The sequence below is a fragment of the Cicer arietinum genome, chromosome 3 (assembly GCF_000331145.2).
Source record: "Cicer arietinum cultivar CDC Frontier isolate Library 1 chromosome 3, Cicar.CDCFrontier_v2.0, whole genome shotgun sequence".
NCBI lineage: Eukaryota > Viridiplantae > Streptophyta > Magnoliopsida > Fabales > Fabaceae > Cicer > Cicer arietinum.
Genome location: NC_021162.2, coordinates 48,124,649 through 48,140,478, shown reverse-complemented (window position 1 = coordinate 48,140,478; position 15,830 = coordinate 48,124,649). Strand labels below are relative to the sequence as shown.

The 15,830-nt window shown below is 32.0% G+C and overlaps 2 protein-coding genes across 7 annotated transcripts in view; both read right to left on the bottom strand.

Moving 5' to 3' along the window:
* Positions 1-6,411: 6,411 nt before the first annotated feature.
* On the bottom strand, positions 6,412-13,054 carry LOC101490776 (uncharacterized). Of its 3 annotated transcripts, none has more exons than XM_004492176.4 (9): positions 12,519-13,054; positions 10,944-11,093; positions 10,052-10,266; positions 9,849-9,919; positions 9,420-9,582; positions 8,536-8,707; positions 7,878-8,036; positions 7,362-7,450; positions 6,412-6,742 (listed from the first exon to the last, which is right to left on the bottom strand). In XM_004492176.4, the coding sequence occupies exons 1-9, from the start codon at positions 12,820-12,822 to the stop codon at positions 6,647-6,649; spliced, it is 1,419 nt and encodes a 472-aa protein (XP_004492233.1). In that variant the 5' UTR covers positions 12,823-13,054; the 3' UTR covers positions 6,412-6,646. The 3 variants fall into 3 exon arrangements, with proteins under 3 accessions (XP_004492233.1, XP_027188836.1, XP_027188835.1); XM_027333035.2 differs by having other exon boundaries at positions 10,944-11,137; positions 12,519-13,049; XM_027333034.2 differs by having other exon boundaries at positions 10,944-11,131; positions 12,519-12,658.
* Positions 13,055-13,475: 421 nt separating this feature from the next.
* LOC101491106 (poly(A)-specific ribonuclease PARN-like) overlaps positions 13,476-15,830 on the bottom strand; it is a 9,334-nt gene continuing 6,979 nt past the window's right edge. For 3 of the 4 annotated variants that reach the window (XM_027332984.2, XM_012713515.3, XM_027332985.2), the window contains one exon: positions 13,476-14,319. In XM_027332984.2, coding sequence (XP_027188785.1) covers positions 13,667-14,319 — 653 coding nt within the window. In that variant the 3' untranslated portion in view covers positions 13,476-13,666. The remainder of the gene's footprint in view (positions 14,320-15,830) is intronic. The other variant, XM_004492178.4, reaches the window with a different exon arrangement.

Here is a 15,830-nt window from a genome sequence, read left to right as displayed (position 1 = left end):
TGTTAATTAATTTACTAAGGTTCAAATTTATTTTCATGGATATAGTGGAAATGGTATGAAATTTGGTAATACACATCATTATCATACCGTTGGATATCGATAAAAAAAACTGATCGCATGGGCGTTAACGATGTAATATATTAAAATATTAATTTATTTCTATTATTTTATTTCTTCTTATGCATATATTACTAACAAACCTATTATATTTCAATTCCTTTATAGGTTCTACCGACGCCTAACATATGATAATTCAGAAGACAATTGATTGTGGAATGCATCTATATTTGATTTGTTTCTACATAATAGAAATGCATCAAACAGATAGAGTGAAACTACAATTTGGACTACCGCAAGAAATTCCACATCCACTGAGGAACATAAAAAAGTATTATAAGGTAGATTTGCATAAACAAGTTGACTATAATTTGGTATTATTCTACGAAAATGAGAACAAATAGCAGAATGAGCGAGAGAATCATAATCGTCATGAACAACTTCTAAATGTTGAATTTAAACCAATTTATGAATAAATGGTTTGATTTTATAAAAATTCCAAACGATTTGTTTATGTAGAAAACCAATTGGTTGATTCTCATGTCAATCCACCCCAATCTCCTTCACAGTCTACTCAACATTTTTTCCAAGAATCAATGTCCAATACAACACAACAAAATCAACATTATATACCAACATCGTCTGACACTCAACCGCCTCCTCATAAGTATTCCCACACACCACATCAATCATACGAGTTCATGTCGGGGGAACAATTTATTTTGACAACCAACAATCACAACAAGAACACAATTGTCGATTATCCTTTGCATCAAACAAAGAGAAATTATTGTATAACACTTTCAATACTCATTATAATACACCTGAATCTGTTATCCAGTTACTTAATAATATGTATCAACAAAACTTTCAGATGCTAAGTTTTGGGAATGCATATACTCCATTAAATCGAATATCCAACTGGACTAAAGGTGGAAGTAATTATTCTGCAGCACTTCTCCCTTGATATCCTCAAAAAACAAGAAGATGAAGATGAAGATGAAGAAGAAGTGGAGGAAGAAGAAGAGGAATAAGAAGAAGAAGAGAAATAAGAAGAAGAAGAACAACAAACTCATGATGTACCAAAACATCGTCAAAATCCTGTACATGTGAGAAAATATCGGCAATGTGGTACTGGAGACCACCTTCAATATTAATTTATTGTAATTTTTGTAAAATTTGTGTTGTTGTTATTTATGAATGAATTTTAATGAATTATATATTTTTCCGTTAACTTTTAAAAAAATTGGATGTAAGAAGTCTCTTTTTCAAAAGTGGATTCTTTAATTAAAAAAAAAAATCCTTAAGAAAGTCACCATTGCAAACTTGGGCTTCTTTAAGAAAATTGTCTTTGCAAATGACGACTTCTAATTGTAAAAAAAAATGAATAATTTGATATATATAGTTTCAAAAAAAAGTATATTGGTAAGTTTTTTATTTATTTTTAAATTGAGTTATTAAAAAACCTCGAGTAGTAAGCATAGGTGTTATTTTTTATGGGTTAATCATATTATAAATAATTTGCCATACAATTTTATGATATAGACCGTATTAATTAAATTACATAAATAAATAATTTCAAAAGTTAAAATTGAAATTCTTAGAGGATTTTATTGTAATATTATGGATGGAAATCATTTCATATCATCATATCACATAGGCTAAATTACATTCGTGGTCCTTTAACTTAATTTCAGGTAACATTTTAGTCCTTTATCTTCTTTTTTTTCCGACTTGGTCCTTTATTTTAATTTTAAGTGACAATTTGATATTTTATGTTTTAAAATTTCAACAATGATATCCTTTTTTATACAAAAATTCAAAAAAAAATTCAATCAAAACTCATAAAATTCATTATGTTCTTCAATATAATACAAATTTCATCAAATTCGTAACGCAAATCTTCAAATAAACTCATATTTCATACTTTATTTGATATTGTTAGGAATAAAGGACTAAATCGGAAAAAAAAAAAAAGATAAAGGACTAAAACGTTACCTGAAATTAAGTTAAAGGACCACATATGTAATTTAGCCTATCACATAATTTAAAATATATCATGTCATTATATTTGAATTATAAAATCAGTACAAAAGACCAAAATTGTCAAATTTTAAAAATAAAACTAATCTCGTGAATTAATAAAAATATAATAAATAAAATTGCAATTAAGCTTATGTATTTCTATTGGAGAAAAATACACTTCTTTCTATTAACTTTTAATATTAAACTATTTATTTGGGGTTTCAATAAATTGATTAATTTTTGAAGTATTAAATTAGAGATATTGAGTGCTTATTAAATATTAAAAAAATAAATGAAGTATTCATCATTGTTCCACACACATTAACCTAAAGTTCCAATTTTGTCCTTCCACATAAACAATAAAATAAACTTTTCATTCATTTCACCACAAACATTTTCGAAAAGCGCAAGTAAATCACTATAATTTTCGAAAATTCTAAAATTCTAAAAACTTAGCTCAAGTTTTCTGAAATTCATCCATTATAGGAAAGCCAAGTTTTCCAAAACAAGCATTCATTTAGAAAAACCTGTGTTCAATTTTTCTGGAACTTTGATTAGTTACGGCAAATTTAAAAGTTTTTTGGATTTTTTTTAGATGATATTTTTTATTTTTTCAGCGGGTAAATGGTATAGAGGACAAGACGACAAAATATTGTGTGCAACCTTGAGGCGACAAAATATTTTTTGAATGTATTATGTGATCAACGACAATGTAAAATGGATGAGGATCTTCTTGGATAGGAAAATGTTGTACAGTAGAACGGGTAGACCTTAAGCACGAAAGTGAACTTGTACAATTGAAAGAGGAGGTTGTACAGCAAATGGATTAACTTGTATATATACAGAAACATCTCTCTGTAAGTAGTATATATGAACATTATATTGCTCGTACAGTATGGTATGGAGAAGTAAGTTTATTATTTTGATATATTTTATTTTTTTATTTAGTTATTACTTTTGATTGTTTTTTTCTTTTCTTTTATGTAGTTATTAATTACTTTTGATTGTTTATTTTTTTTTCTTTTGTTTTATGTATGTATGGATGCAAGAGCGCCATATGTTAAAGTTGGAAGCACCTCACATGGTAAAGAAACTGCAAAGCTTTATTCCACAAACACTACCCATGTTAAATTTGTATTTGTATCTTCTACTCTACCGGTTTAAATGAATGCATATACTTTTTTTAGTAAAAAAAATTCAGTAAAACTAATATGGAAGCTTTGGTAACATCACATATGCTTAAAGGAGCATCAATATCAATATAATATATTAAAATAAATCCTCAAAATAATACGTTCGATATATCACATCTTTATATAATATGTAACACTAATTTTAGTACATAATTTAATAGTATGACGTGGCACATTTAAAATTCATTTATTTTTATTCCACATTTTAATAACTCTTTGTTTATATTTCTATAATTAAAAAAACAACAATAAAAATATAACTCTCATTACAAACTTGATTTAATTGTTAATCACTTTTTTAATTTATTGCATATAAATACATCACAATATTTTAATTATATTTTATTAATTAAAATATAGCAACCATAAATTACCACAAAATATATAAAACATCATAATCACATGAAAAATCAATAATCAAACTTATACACAAACAATTCAATGAAGTTTAAATTAAAATAAATAAAAAATATTAAAACACAGACATGTAAATTAGCAAATATTTGCACACAAAAAAACCAACAAATAATATTTTTTTTTAAAATAAAAAATATTAAGTTATACATTAAGCATTTTCAAAGTAATATACAATTTGTGTTTATTTTTTTTTTATTAGTGGTCGGATAATATTGTATTCCTTTAATCCAAAGAAGATATTTGTCTATATAAATTGTTCATGAAAATAAAAACACTCATTTCAAAATATTAAACTTATAGATTGAATGAAGCATAAATCAAAGCATAGTTTCAATTAACGGCAAAAATAATCAAAATCAAGTAGTGATTTCTTATTATTTTCAACATTATTTCGTATTTTTATCGTAAAAAATAATATTTTGAGTTTATTCATTATATACAATATCCAAAAAGAATAATTAAATCAGAATATTTTTGAAAGAAATATGTGACGTAACACTTCTAATTAAGAATTAGTTATCAAAAGTTTAAGTAGAAATGAGACATGAAACATATAATGTAAGAAATAATATTTCAAACTATTAGTCAAAAAAAATTAATAAAGAAATAATAGTACTAAAGATAAAAATTAAAACAAAAATAAAAATGACGATGATATAAAAATCAATGCTTATAAATATATCTCAAATTAATGATTGCAAAATATATATTCTATTTTAATAGAAAAAAAATATTCTATAATGATTGAATGTTTAAAACAAAACAAGATGTATACAAATATTTGCTCATCTTTTTGTAATAATATTTTTATAGTGAAAATCACTCATTTTATTTAAATATTTTTAATTGTGTATACAAACATTAACTCATCTTTTTTTAATCATATTTTTTAAATTGAAAATCACTCATTTTATTATAAATTTTTTAATTGTTTATATTTCATTTATTCTTTTGTTATACAACCACTATTCTTATAAAATAAGAAACTTACAAATTTGAAAAAAAAAATCGATCAAATTGATACATTTATACATCATAAATATCACCTTTAAACTTTTAAAAAAAATTACACTAAAAGAATATTTTACAAATTATACTCTATAATGTGCGTGTTATATTCTAGTATATTAATTACAATATTGCTACCAACACCCCCCAAATTGCTATTCACACCCCTCAAAATTAAAAAAAATATCAAAATGCCCCTGCCATCAATGTTACACATTTATTATCTCATAACTCACATTTATCAACTTTCATCACACCTCATAACTCACATACAAAAATCATCATAAAAAGGTATGTTATTTTTTTTTGTAAATCTGAGGATTTTACGTGAACTCAGTTCAACGTACGTTCTAGAGTTACGTGAACTTAGTTCACGTATGTTTAAAAAAAATTAAAAATCTCAGACTTTACGCAATTTGAATTTAACATATACGTGAACTCAAATTGCGTAATCAATGAAGTTTGAAACTTGAATCCTCATGGTGTACGCAATTTGAATTCACGTACACCTACGTGAACTAAGATTGCGTAATCATTGAATGCTGAATAATAAGCCATGTACATGAACTGAAATTGCGTAAACATCTCAGTATATACGCAATCTTAATTCACGTACGTGTGACTTAAGATTTGGAAATCATTAAAGATTGAAAATCAAACCAACGTGAACTCAATTTCACGTAAGTTTACGTGAAGTGAATTCACGTACGTGTACGTAAACTGAGTTTACGGATATTTTCTAGAATTCAGTTTACGTAATCCTACGCGAACTTAGTTCACGTAAACTTACGTGAAATTGAATTCACGTTTAGCAAAATCTTGAATATGGTTAATGATGATTGATGGGGATTGATGGTGATTGATGATAATTAATGATGATTGATGATGATTTATGAAGATGGTTAATGATAATGATAGTTAAGGTTGAATAAAATGAAGATGAAGAATGTGTTGAATGAAGATAGAATAAAGAAGAAGAAGAAGAAGAAGAAGAAGAAGAAGAAGAAGAAAAAGAAAATGAGTTAGGTTAATGAAGAGGAAGAAGGGGAGGGTAATTTGAAAATATTAATTTTTTTAAAACATTTGAGGGGTGTGGGTAGTAAATTAGGGGGTGTTAGTAGCAATATTGTATTAATTATGTTAAAGTCGTGTTGATTTTAATAAAGTATCTCCATTAAGTTCTCGTGTTTTCTAATGGACCTGTGTCTCACTAGGATCAAATGTCTCTAGTCTTAATAATTTCAATTTATTTATAAAGAATAAAATATATAATCGTAAATTAGTAAAACTTACTATTTAAAAATAGCTTCAAATATAAATTGATATACCTAGAAATAAAAATTCATTATTATAATTTCATCCTTTACAATCCATTTTTGTCATATTGGAGTTAACTTCACACACCTTAATGCAACTACAATTATTCTAAACATCTTGAGTTCAATCCCAAACAATCAACCTCAGAGTTAACTTCAACCTTTCACATTCCTTCTCTTTTACCTTTCCACCTATGTTCCTTGATGTCTTCCAATCTATCTTGCCTCCTCTACTTTAATACTCGAAAGAAAATTAATTCACCTTAACTCACTTTTAAATATGATTTTGAAAACTTTTTTTAAAATTCTATTTAAAATCAATTCAATCAAAATCTAAATAAAAGGATCCTAAATGCTAGCACAACAGATGAATAGTTAAAAGTGCCAAAGTCAAGAATCCTCAAGCAATTCTTTCATAAGATTATTATTAAAAAGAAAAAAGAGCTTAATGTAAGAAAATGAAACAAAGGGACTACAAGATGAACAAATTCAATGAAAAAGGAGTCACTACAAATGGCAACTTTCAACAGGAACATAACTCACTCAGAACTGATGTATGATAATTCCAAGTGAACATGTATGCTTTCACATCCTAGGCCACTACTTACAGTACTCGTGAATAGCTCGCATTTACTCAAGAACGCGATCCACAGAAAAAGGTGCACTATCGACTCTCCCTGGACGGCTCAACACCACATCAACAACCATTTCAGCAGTCCCCAAAGCCTGCAAATTTGTCCGTAATCAGAAGACTTGTAAAAAAAATTAAAAAATGGATTTCCTCGGAACAATGTGCATTCCGAGTGCAGGCGTACTACCATTTTATGGTTTAAGGCAATATATAAAGTCTTTTTTTCGAGAAAACTAGACTCAAGCCCTCTTAGGTGCACTTAAATATCTCGCGCACCCCTTCTATTTTTTAACACACACTAACCACCCTGATTTGTCGGAGAAATGACACTCATCTAATCTCCCATCATGTCTGATTAAATTACATACACCCCTTCTAAATTTAGAGAATAAAGGAGAGGTGTCAGGTGTATATCGAGGAGGTCAATATCTTTCATAGATATGTCATTTAAACATATGAAGAATACTAACAAGTACTCTTAGGATATTGGTTAAGAAATCAAACAAGGTAAATTTGTATAAAAATATGATGCATTTATTATATTGACAAGTATTTAACTGGTATTATAAAGAGTCAAGACAAATTTTTCTTTTACTGATTCTTTAACTAATGCCCTTTAAGATATTTGCTTGCAACACCCTAAACATATGTATTAAAAAAGTGCCTTTATTTCTCCTTTTAATAATAAAAAATTAGGAGTATCTGAAAACTCACCATTGAAAGCCCACCCCCTTCATGTCCAGCCGCAAGGTACACATTTGACAAGCCAGGCACAAGCCCAATCACTGGCTTACCATCAGGCACTGACAGGGGAAACATTATGCAAACAGAATTGCTATCAGAGAACAAACTGATTATGAATCAAAGGAAGTGATTGTTTTATTTCCTTAAGATTAATAAAATTCAAAGCAACACAACAAATCAAAACACTATCTGATGGTTCACTAAATTTGAGACTTTCATGTAGTAACTTTTCGTGCTGTTTATGTTTATGGTTTTGGAAATGAACATAAAATATAAACCAGCTTTGATATTTAGTATGAAAACTTCCATACGAACTTTTGACGAAGAAGATAATGGCTAACCATACACAGAGGAAGGGAAATGTATATATCTATTTATTGTATAAAAATAACAGGTATTTTGTAAATAAAAATGTTTCTGTACTCTAGCTTTTTCCAATATAAACAGATAAGCTAGAAAAGATTGCAAAGAGATAACGTTACTCACTGTAAGGTCGTAGTCCTATTCTGACTTTTCTACTTGCACTTAGGTCTGAAAGGGAAAGCATTCTCAATTTAGGGAAGAATTCACCAACCCGTTTCCATATGTGACTGATAACAGACTCGTCCAAGTCAGTGTTGAACCCAACAAATTCGCGGCTACTCCCTTTTAACAGTGAAAATATATTTGTTATTTTTACAACAATAAGAAAAACAATGTTATGATTCAAGAAGATAATAGGAGCAGAGCATTTGCATTATCTGCAAAAGTTAACTCTTAAATTCATGAACTTGATTTATAACTAAGAAAACTATTTATGAAGGAAAAGTAATAAGTTCAGCCAATATAGAGCATAACAAGAGATAGAATGGCTGCCTATACACATTTGTTTGATTAGGAAATCTTTTAAAAGATACAAAACAATAATGCAAAAAATAGTAAAAACGTGTAACATATGCAATCACCCCACATATAAGCAAGGTCTCGGGTTCGAGCCTTGTGGGTGGACAAAATGTGCTTGGGTGGGGGGACCAAACTAAATGTGGCCAACTAGGTTCTCCGCCGGAGATTATTAACACGGTGAAAAAAAATACCCCACATATAACTTGACAATATAAGCATCCCTATTAGAGATATATATAATAGCCATAAAAGAGAAGCTTACCAATAAGAAGACTCCCTGCTGCATCTAATGTTGCTGTCATTGAAACTGATAAGTCCCTTCCATGGTCTGATGATTCCAAACCAGAAATAGATCGATGATCAACATAACCTGCCTCCATCAGGCCATGGTTCAATTGAAGAGAATTGAAATTCTGAAGCTCAAGTAGGTGACCCTTTGAAACCCAAACAGAAGAACAAATAAAAGGGTGTAGGAATCAATCAAACAACAAAAAAACTTGATCAGATCAAACCATTTTAAAGGAAATTTACTCATTATATGACAGTATTATATTTGCATGACTAAGAATTTATGATCAACCATCCAAACATTTTTGCTTGGCACCGGCATGTATTAGATGAGTGACTAGGATGCCCTTGCAGCATTTCAGAATGCTAGAATCAAAGTCAAAATCAATTTCCTGAAAATCCTACTAGATAATTAAACTCAAAATATTAAAATGAATAAAACTAAGGCTTGAATCACCATTCAATTTTTAATTCCAGCATAATTTTAAAAAGAAATGTTATTGGGAAAAAAATAAAAATTTAGAGGAAAGTTGAGTTTTGAATGTTGAAAATGATTCTTCAAAAGAACGCAGATAAGAAAATTCCACAAACCAAAGAGTACAACTACATAGTAAATTGCATAGTTTTAAATTGCGGTTGTTGTCACAATTGCGGTTATATTCTGACAAAATACGGTCACAAATGCAGTTGCAATTCCGGTGCGGAGACTTAAAATACCATTATATTGTGGTTGTCGACCGCAATTTAAAACCATGGTTAAGTGTACCATAGTGCTTGTTAAATGGCATTGTTTGTAAAAACAATGAAGGATTCTGAGGCATGCATGATTGGGTCATTTCAAGCTGTATAAAGACACACCTTTCTGGGTCTTACAGGAACACGAAACTCCATTCCCCAATTTCTAAACAAATCTTGCATCAAAGAACCAGTCCAACTACCAGCAGCAACTATAATTGCCTTCTTGCTGTATAATGTATTCTTCGAAGTCTGAACAGCTTCAACCCCTCTATTACTATCTGACCTGAACACAAAATGGATATAGCATTTACTCAACAAGATTTATTTACCTACCATGTTTCTTTCAGTTCCATAGTTTAGGTAGCATCGAAACTTCAGATTGAAGGCAAGCCCCAATGTCTCACACACATTAGTGTTTGATACTGACACTTGCGATTACACACAATCACTTCTATTTCCTCAAATTTTTATTTGTGTCGTGTCCGGTGTCTGAGTTTGTATTAGTGTTTCATAGGTCATAATACAACAACAGGGAAAAGAAAATTGTACCTAATGAAACATTTGACTGGGTCATCATAAAATTCTGCATATCTTCCTTTTGATGCAAAACCCCTGTTAGCCTAATATCCATAATAAAATTGTTACTTTTTGTCTGCAGTCATATAACAGCACCATGACATTGAAAAGTCTGTAAATGAAAAATTTGATAAAAGTATAAGATGTGCAAAGAAAAACAGACCAAGAAAGCAAACCTTTTCGATATATGCAACAGCACAATGAGCATCCAATTGGCAGTCATCTGGTAGAAAAGCAGCTGCAGTGTCTTTATCAACCAACAAATCAGGTTCTCTTTTAGACAAATCACTACTACAAAGGTACTCTGCTTTCAACCCAGATTCACTAAGCTGTTTCACCCTCCCTTTTAGCATGTCTGACTCTCCACGAGTTCTACCGACTAATAAGCTCCCTGTAGATCATAAAATTTGTATTAAATCACTGGCCAGAAGCCTGAAAAGCCTTCATCATGATTATAAAGTACACAGGCAGATCGCTATTTCAAACTAAGTGTGTTTGGACAGTAGGCCACTGCAATTTTGACAAAAGCTAGACTTTGGAGCTTCAACAAAATAACGGTGCCACCATATTTTCGACAATTTTACGGCTAAACCAAACATGCACTAAGAAAGAAGCATGGCGTAGCCAACCAATTGGTTTATTCTACATCAATGAGGAAAAAAACTTAAAAAAAGTCATTTTGCTTCTTACTGACAACTCAATATCTCTTTCTATATGTTCTCACGTCTCAACTGTCAAAAAATAGCTTTCAGAAATATCTAAAGATCTATAGCATCATGGCATCAAAAGATATATGCTAAGGCATGCTCAGGTGCAATCCTCTCCATTGCCAGATGATATCCATGACGTATCAGTTCAGTGATAAGAGTTAAACTTTATAACTTCAAGGGATAAAGTTCAAGTCTCCTCGGTTACCCAATTTTTTATAAAAAAAATGCCTACCCTAATGGCTCAAAATCTATAGATGCAGTGGTTAATGCAGCTTCAATTTCTAAGACACATTGATTTGACTCCACCCAAATAGCAGTACATACAAAGAGAAATTGTAGAAAGATAGAGCTATCATACCAGTTTTTTTCCAACCCAACTCCACCATAGGATCAAAGCCTTGCTCTTTAAGACTTTCTGCCATCATCATCCAAAGTTGATGGCTTCTCATTGAAAGATCCCATGTAGCAGTTCCAGGTGTTTTGTGTGTCATCCACAGATATCCCTGCCCTAGAACCAGCTCAAATTCCAAAACAAAGGAAGATATCCTACAACTAATCAAAATTCAGAATGAAACTATATGTTCTTTTTATAATTCAATAACACAAAGGGGGGAAAATGAAAATCTCACTGAAAAGCCAAAATAATAATTAAAATAATCCAAACAATCACAACAAATATAAAGAGAAATTAATACAAATAACTCTATGTATTTTCCAATATATAAACACTTCCCGTCCATATTTGATTAAACTATCTGTGTGTGCTTGGTGAAAGACCAAATCATCATAAAAGTAAAAAGATATTAATTATAAGAACATATTTCAAACAAAGTAAAAATAGTGTGCAATTTGAAGAATTAATGTTCCAAAACACATTCCCCAAAGTAAAACACACCTACAAATTCAAGTGGATACTGCACTCACATATCAAAGGTATGCTAAAATGACACACATACTCACTTTATTTTGTAATAGACATTGACTTCCTCTTAATTACACATCAAAGTGTGTCATTTAAACACTACAGATGGGGTGTGTGAGATTTCTCATACAAATAAAAGTTGTGAGTATTTTTATTTAAAACCGAGAAGGAGTGTGCACTATTTAAGCATAACTAGATATATAGCATTGACACTTCAGATTGAAGGCGCTCACGATGTTTGACATCGATATATGTGGCTACATTCAATCACTTCCATCATCTTAAATTAATATCAGTGTCCATGTGTCATTGTCACTATTGTGGCCGGTATCCATGTTTGTATCAATATTTCATAGATTACTAGTGAACCCGAATGCAATTTCGGCTAATTCAATCAAGAATCCGATGCTGAAACCATTGAAAAACTTGACTTGAGAAAACACACGCAAATGAATCACCAATTCAATTTCTGAAAATGCAAGCATCAGGCTGTCTCCAAAATTAACAAGATTTGACTAAATAGAAAATATTGGATCACATTAGTCCTTTTCGTTTCAAAATTGTATTCTGTAACAAAATACTAATGTGATTGATTAATTTTAAATTTTAATTTCATGGATCATTTCATAATTTAATTAATTTCAAATACCAAATTGTTTTAACTACAATTTCATATATTAAATTCACATGTCACTCAATATACAAACACATGGCAGAGCATAGCTGAAATATGAAGGAGTAAAGAGATCATTTTGGTTTGTAATTGTGTAAAGCACTGTCCCTATAGTCCGTGTAACAAAAACATCCCCAACTATTTCGTTAATGATTATAAAGATCACACTCAGTAACGAAAGTCACATTCAAATATTAAATTAACTAACTAAAGACACATTTGATGATCAAATTGATTAATGAACAACATTTGGGGATACATTTGAAATTTTGATACATACAAGACCTAAAATGATAGGCGATGAAACAGTTAATAACAAAATTGAAGATATGGTATACCTGCCCCAGTGGCACCAGAACAAGGGAGACCTTTATCAACAATTGCAACTGATAGGTCCGAATCCATAAGAAAGTGGCGAGCAACAGTTAAACCGATTATTCCAGCACCCACTATGACAACATCAAACGCACGATCATCAGAACATGACCGAACCAGTAGGTTTCCGGTGGCGGGAAGTTTGTATTTATAGGAAAGAGATCTCATGGAATTGTTATTATGAGATGGAAAAACAGAAAAGTGATGAGTTGAACACAAGTTGACGCTGCTGGTGTAGTGACTATGATGAAGAGAAGCCATCTTCATTTTTCTCCACCAGTCAATCAAAAATTATAATCAATTGTTGTAGAGATTTTAAAATTGCAGAGGATGCATGCAATTCTTCTTCTTAGCTCTTCATACGAGACAACGCCATTCTCAGATGGAGTTTGGCATATGGTTTTTTGGCTTCGATGGATTCCACTTGTTTTCCTTCTCGTCTCTTGGTTTGTCTCAAAAAAAAGATAGTTGATTTAAATAATGATATTTTATCATTACCAAAAAGTATGATATCGATAAAAGTCAAATAACCATTAAATTAGGAAGTGTACTTGTTATGGGAATATAATTGTTCGGATATAGGTGAATCAAAACCAAATCAAATAACCATTAAATTAGGAAGTGTACTTGTTATGGGAATATAATTGTTCGGATATAGGTGAATCAAAACCAAATCAAAGTCACTAAAGTTTAATCATAAATTGGAAGTTCGGCTTTTAACTTTAACTTAGAGTGAAATCTCATTTCATTTTATATTGTATGTTATTTTGAGATTAGTTCCTAAAGTTCTAAGTTTTGTTAAGTTAATATCTAAAATTAAGAAATTGACTATAATACTCCTTTGTGAATCATCAATTATTCCCGTCACATCATATTTTTTAGATGGTATTTTAAAAAAAAAAAATGGATCTATTACAAAATATATAAATACCACCATAAACTCTCACACAACTATCAAATTTCGAATTCAAATTCGAGACAAGACGTTAACTAACTCATCATAATAATATCACATTATACAACAATTTGAACTCCTATCTTCCTACATTGCGCTAGTTTGCAATCATCAAATGATGGAACTAACTTCAAAGAATATAGGTTAACTACAACATTAAAGATCATCCAAGTTAATTACATTGTCATTACACCAATGAATCTCAGAAGAAGATTTTCTTTCATTGTTAATCTCTGTATCACTGACAAAACTCTCCAAGGCTCTTTCTAAAGACTCTGCAAGATCCATTTCCCACAATCCTAGCCTACACATTGTTCTGTAGGTCTCATAACATGTTACCCTCAAACCATCTGATACTAACTCCTTTAAGCCTCCACCAATTTCTTCACTGTTCATTACATCTAGAAAATCTTTTGATAGCCCAGGTTGCCAGAAAACGACGATGGCACAACTCTTATCAACGAATCGAACATCAAACTCTCCCGAAAATATGTCATGGGACGCACGAAGAACACTCTTCAGCATGCCAGCCGTCATACCAAATTTAAATCCCCATAAGAAAACCAAATGTTCAGAATTGATTTTTCTTGTATTATTGTTCCACAAACCAACATCTTCACTGCATGACTCTTGGATATTGGTTGAACATGGATGGAATACATTAGTGAAGTCTTCAAGCTCCGGGGCCAATCGCCTATTGCCAGATCGAGTAACAATAGGGGAAATTTTCAATATAGAGCAGAGCTTCATAAATAAATAGGATAGCCTTAACGCATCAAGTCCATCAATTTTGCCTTTGTTCACTGTATCTGTCAACAAAAAAAGAACACAAAGGAACACTAAGCTGTTAGTCAAATTAACTATTATTTATGTTTTGTGTTAAATACTATATTAGAATGTAAATAATATATATGGGCTGTAAGTATGTAAGTATTCTGGCCCGTTAGCATTACTGTAAATTAGGGTTATTTAATACCCTGTGTCTATATAAAGAGATTCCGCTGTGTAGTTGAAACACACGGGTTATTCACAATATGCCTCTCAATACTCTTTATATTCAACATGGTATATAGAGCCAATTGAGAGACAACCCTAATCGTCAACTACCCGGTCGACCCACTGTCTCCGGTGAATATTTTTCTTCGGTAAACCGTGTTCTCAACTCCGGTTTTCCCCCTCCGCTGTTGATACGCTGATTCTTCAACTTTTGTTCAGCCGTTCACGCCCTATCATCGCTGCCGTCACTGTTTTTGACGAGTTTTTTCGACGAACGACCACTCCAGCAGCATCGTACACCCCAGATTGGCCAAAACCCTTCAGCCGCATCATCAGAACTGCCCTCACGCACCGCCTGACCTCCTGCGCGTGAGATCCACGCGCCGCCCACTGCCGCCGCGCGTGACGGCGCGTCCGGCCTCCGTTCACGGTGCCGCTTCGTCCACCGCACTCGCCTCGGCCCCCTGCTTCCTTATATGCCCTCAGTTTTCAGTTTCGAGTTACGGATATACGAGTTCCAGTTCAAACAGCCCCTGTTTTCCCGGTTCCGACGCGTTTTCTGACAATCTGTGCTGACCATGGCGTCCCAGTCTGAAACAAAGAGCATCTTCACCAACTACATCACCTCTCCTCTCTCTGTTGAAAAATTGAATGGATCAAATTATGATAGTTGGGCTGCCGACATCAAACTATGGCTACGTGGTCAAGGTTACGAGGATCATCTCACCCAAAACCCTGATAAGGTGAGTGTGACTGAAACATCCAAATGGAGTCAGATTGATGCTCAGTTGTGTAGTGTCATTAAGTCTACACTTCATCCAGATGTCAAACCGATCTTCCGTCCGCATCTCACGTGTGAATCGGTTTGGAGTCAAGCAAAGGCACTCTATACTAACGACACACAACGTCTATATGGAGTTTGTCACCGCTTGTTGAACATCATTACTCCGAAGTCACTCGATGGCTCTATTTCTACATATCTTGGCACCGTTCATAGTGCACTTCATGACTTTAATGAGCTACTCCCTCCTGCTGCAAGTAATCCAGTTGAACAGAAGAAGGAGTTGGATCAACGCAGCACATTCTTCATGCTTCTTGCACTCTATGGCCTACCCCAGGAGTACTCTGCAACTCGTGATCAAATTTTGGGGTCTGTTACTGTTCCGGATATGTCTACTACTTCAGCGATCCTCCTTCGCGTACCAGCAAAACATCCAGTTGAGCAGTCTATTACTTCAGTTCCGGGTGACACTGCTGCTCTTGCATCTCAGGGACATAATCAGCATCGTTCTCGTGGAGGACCATCCAACTCTAAGCCTCGTCC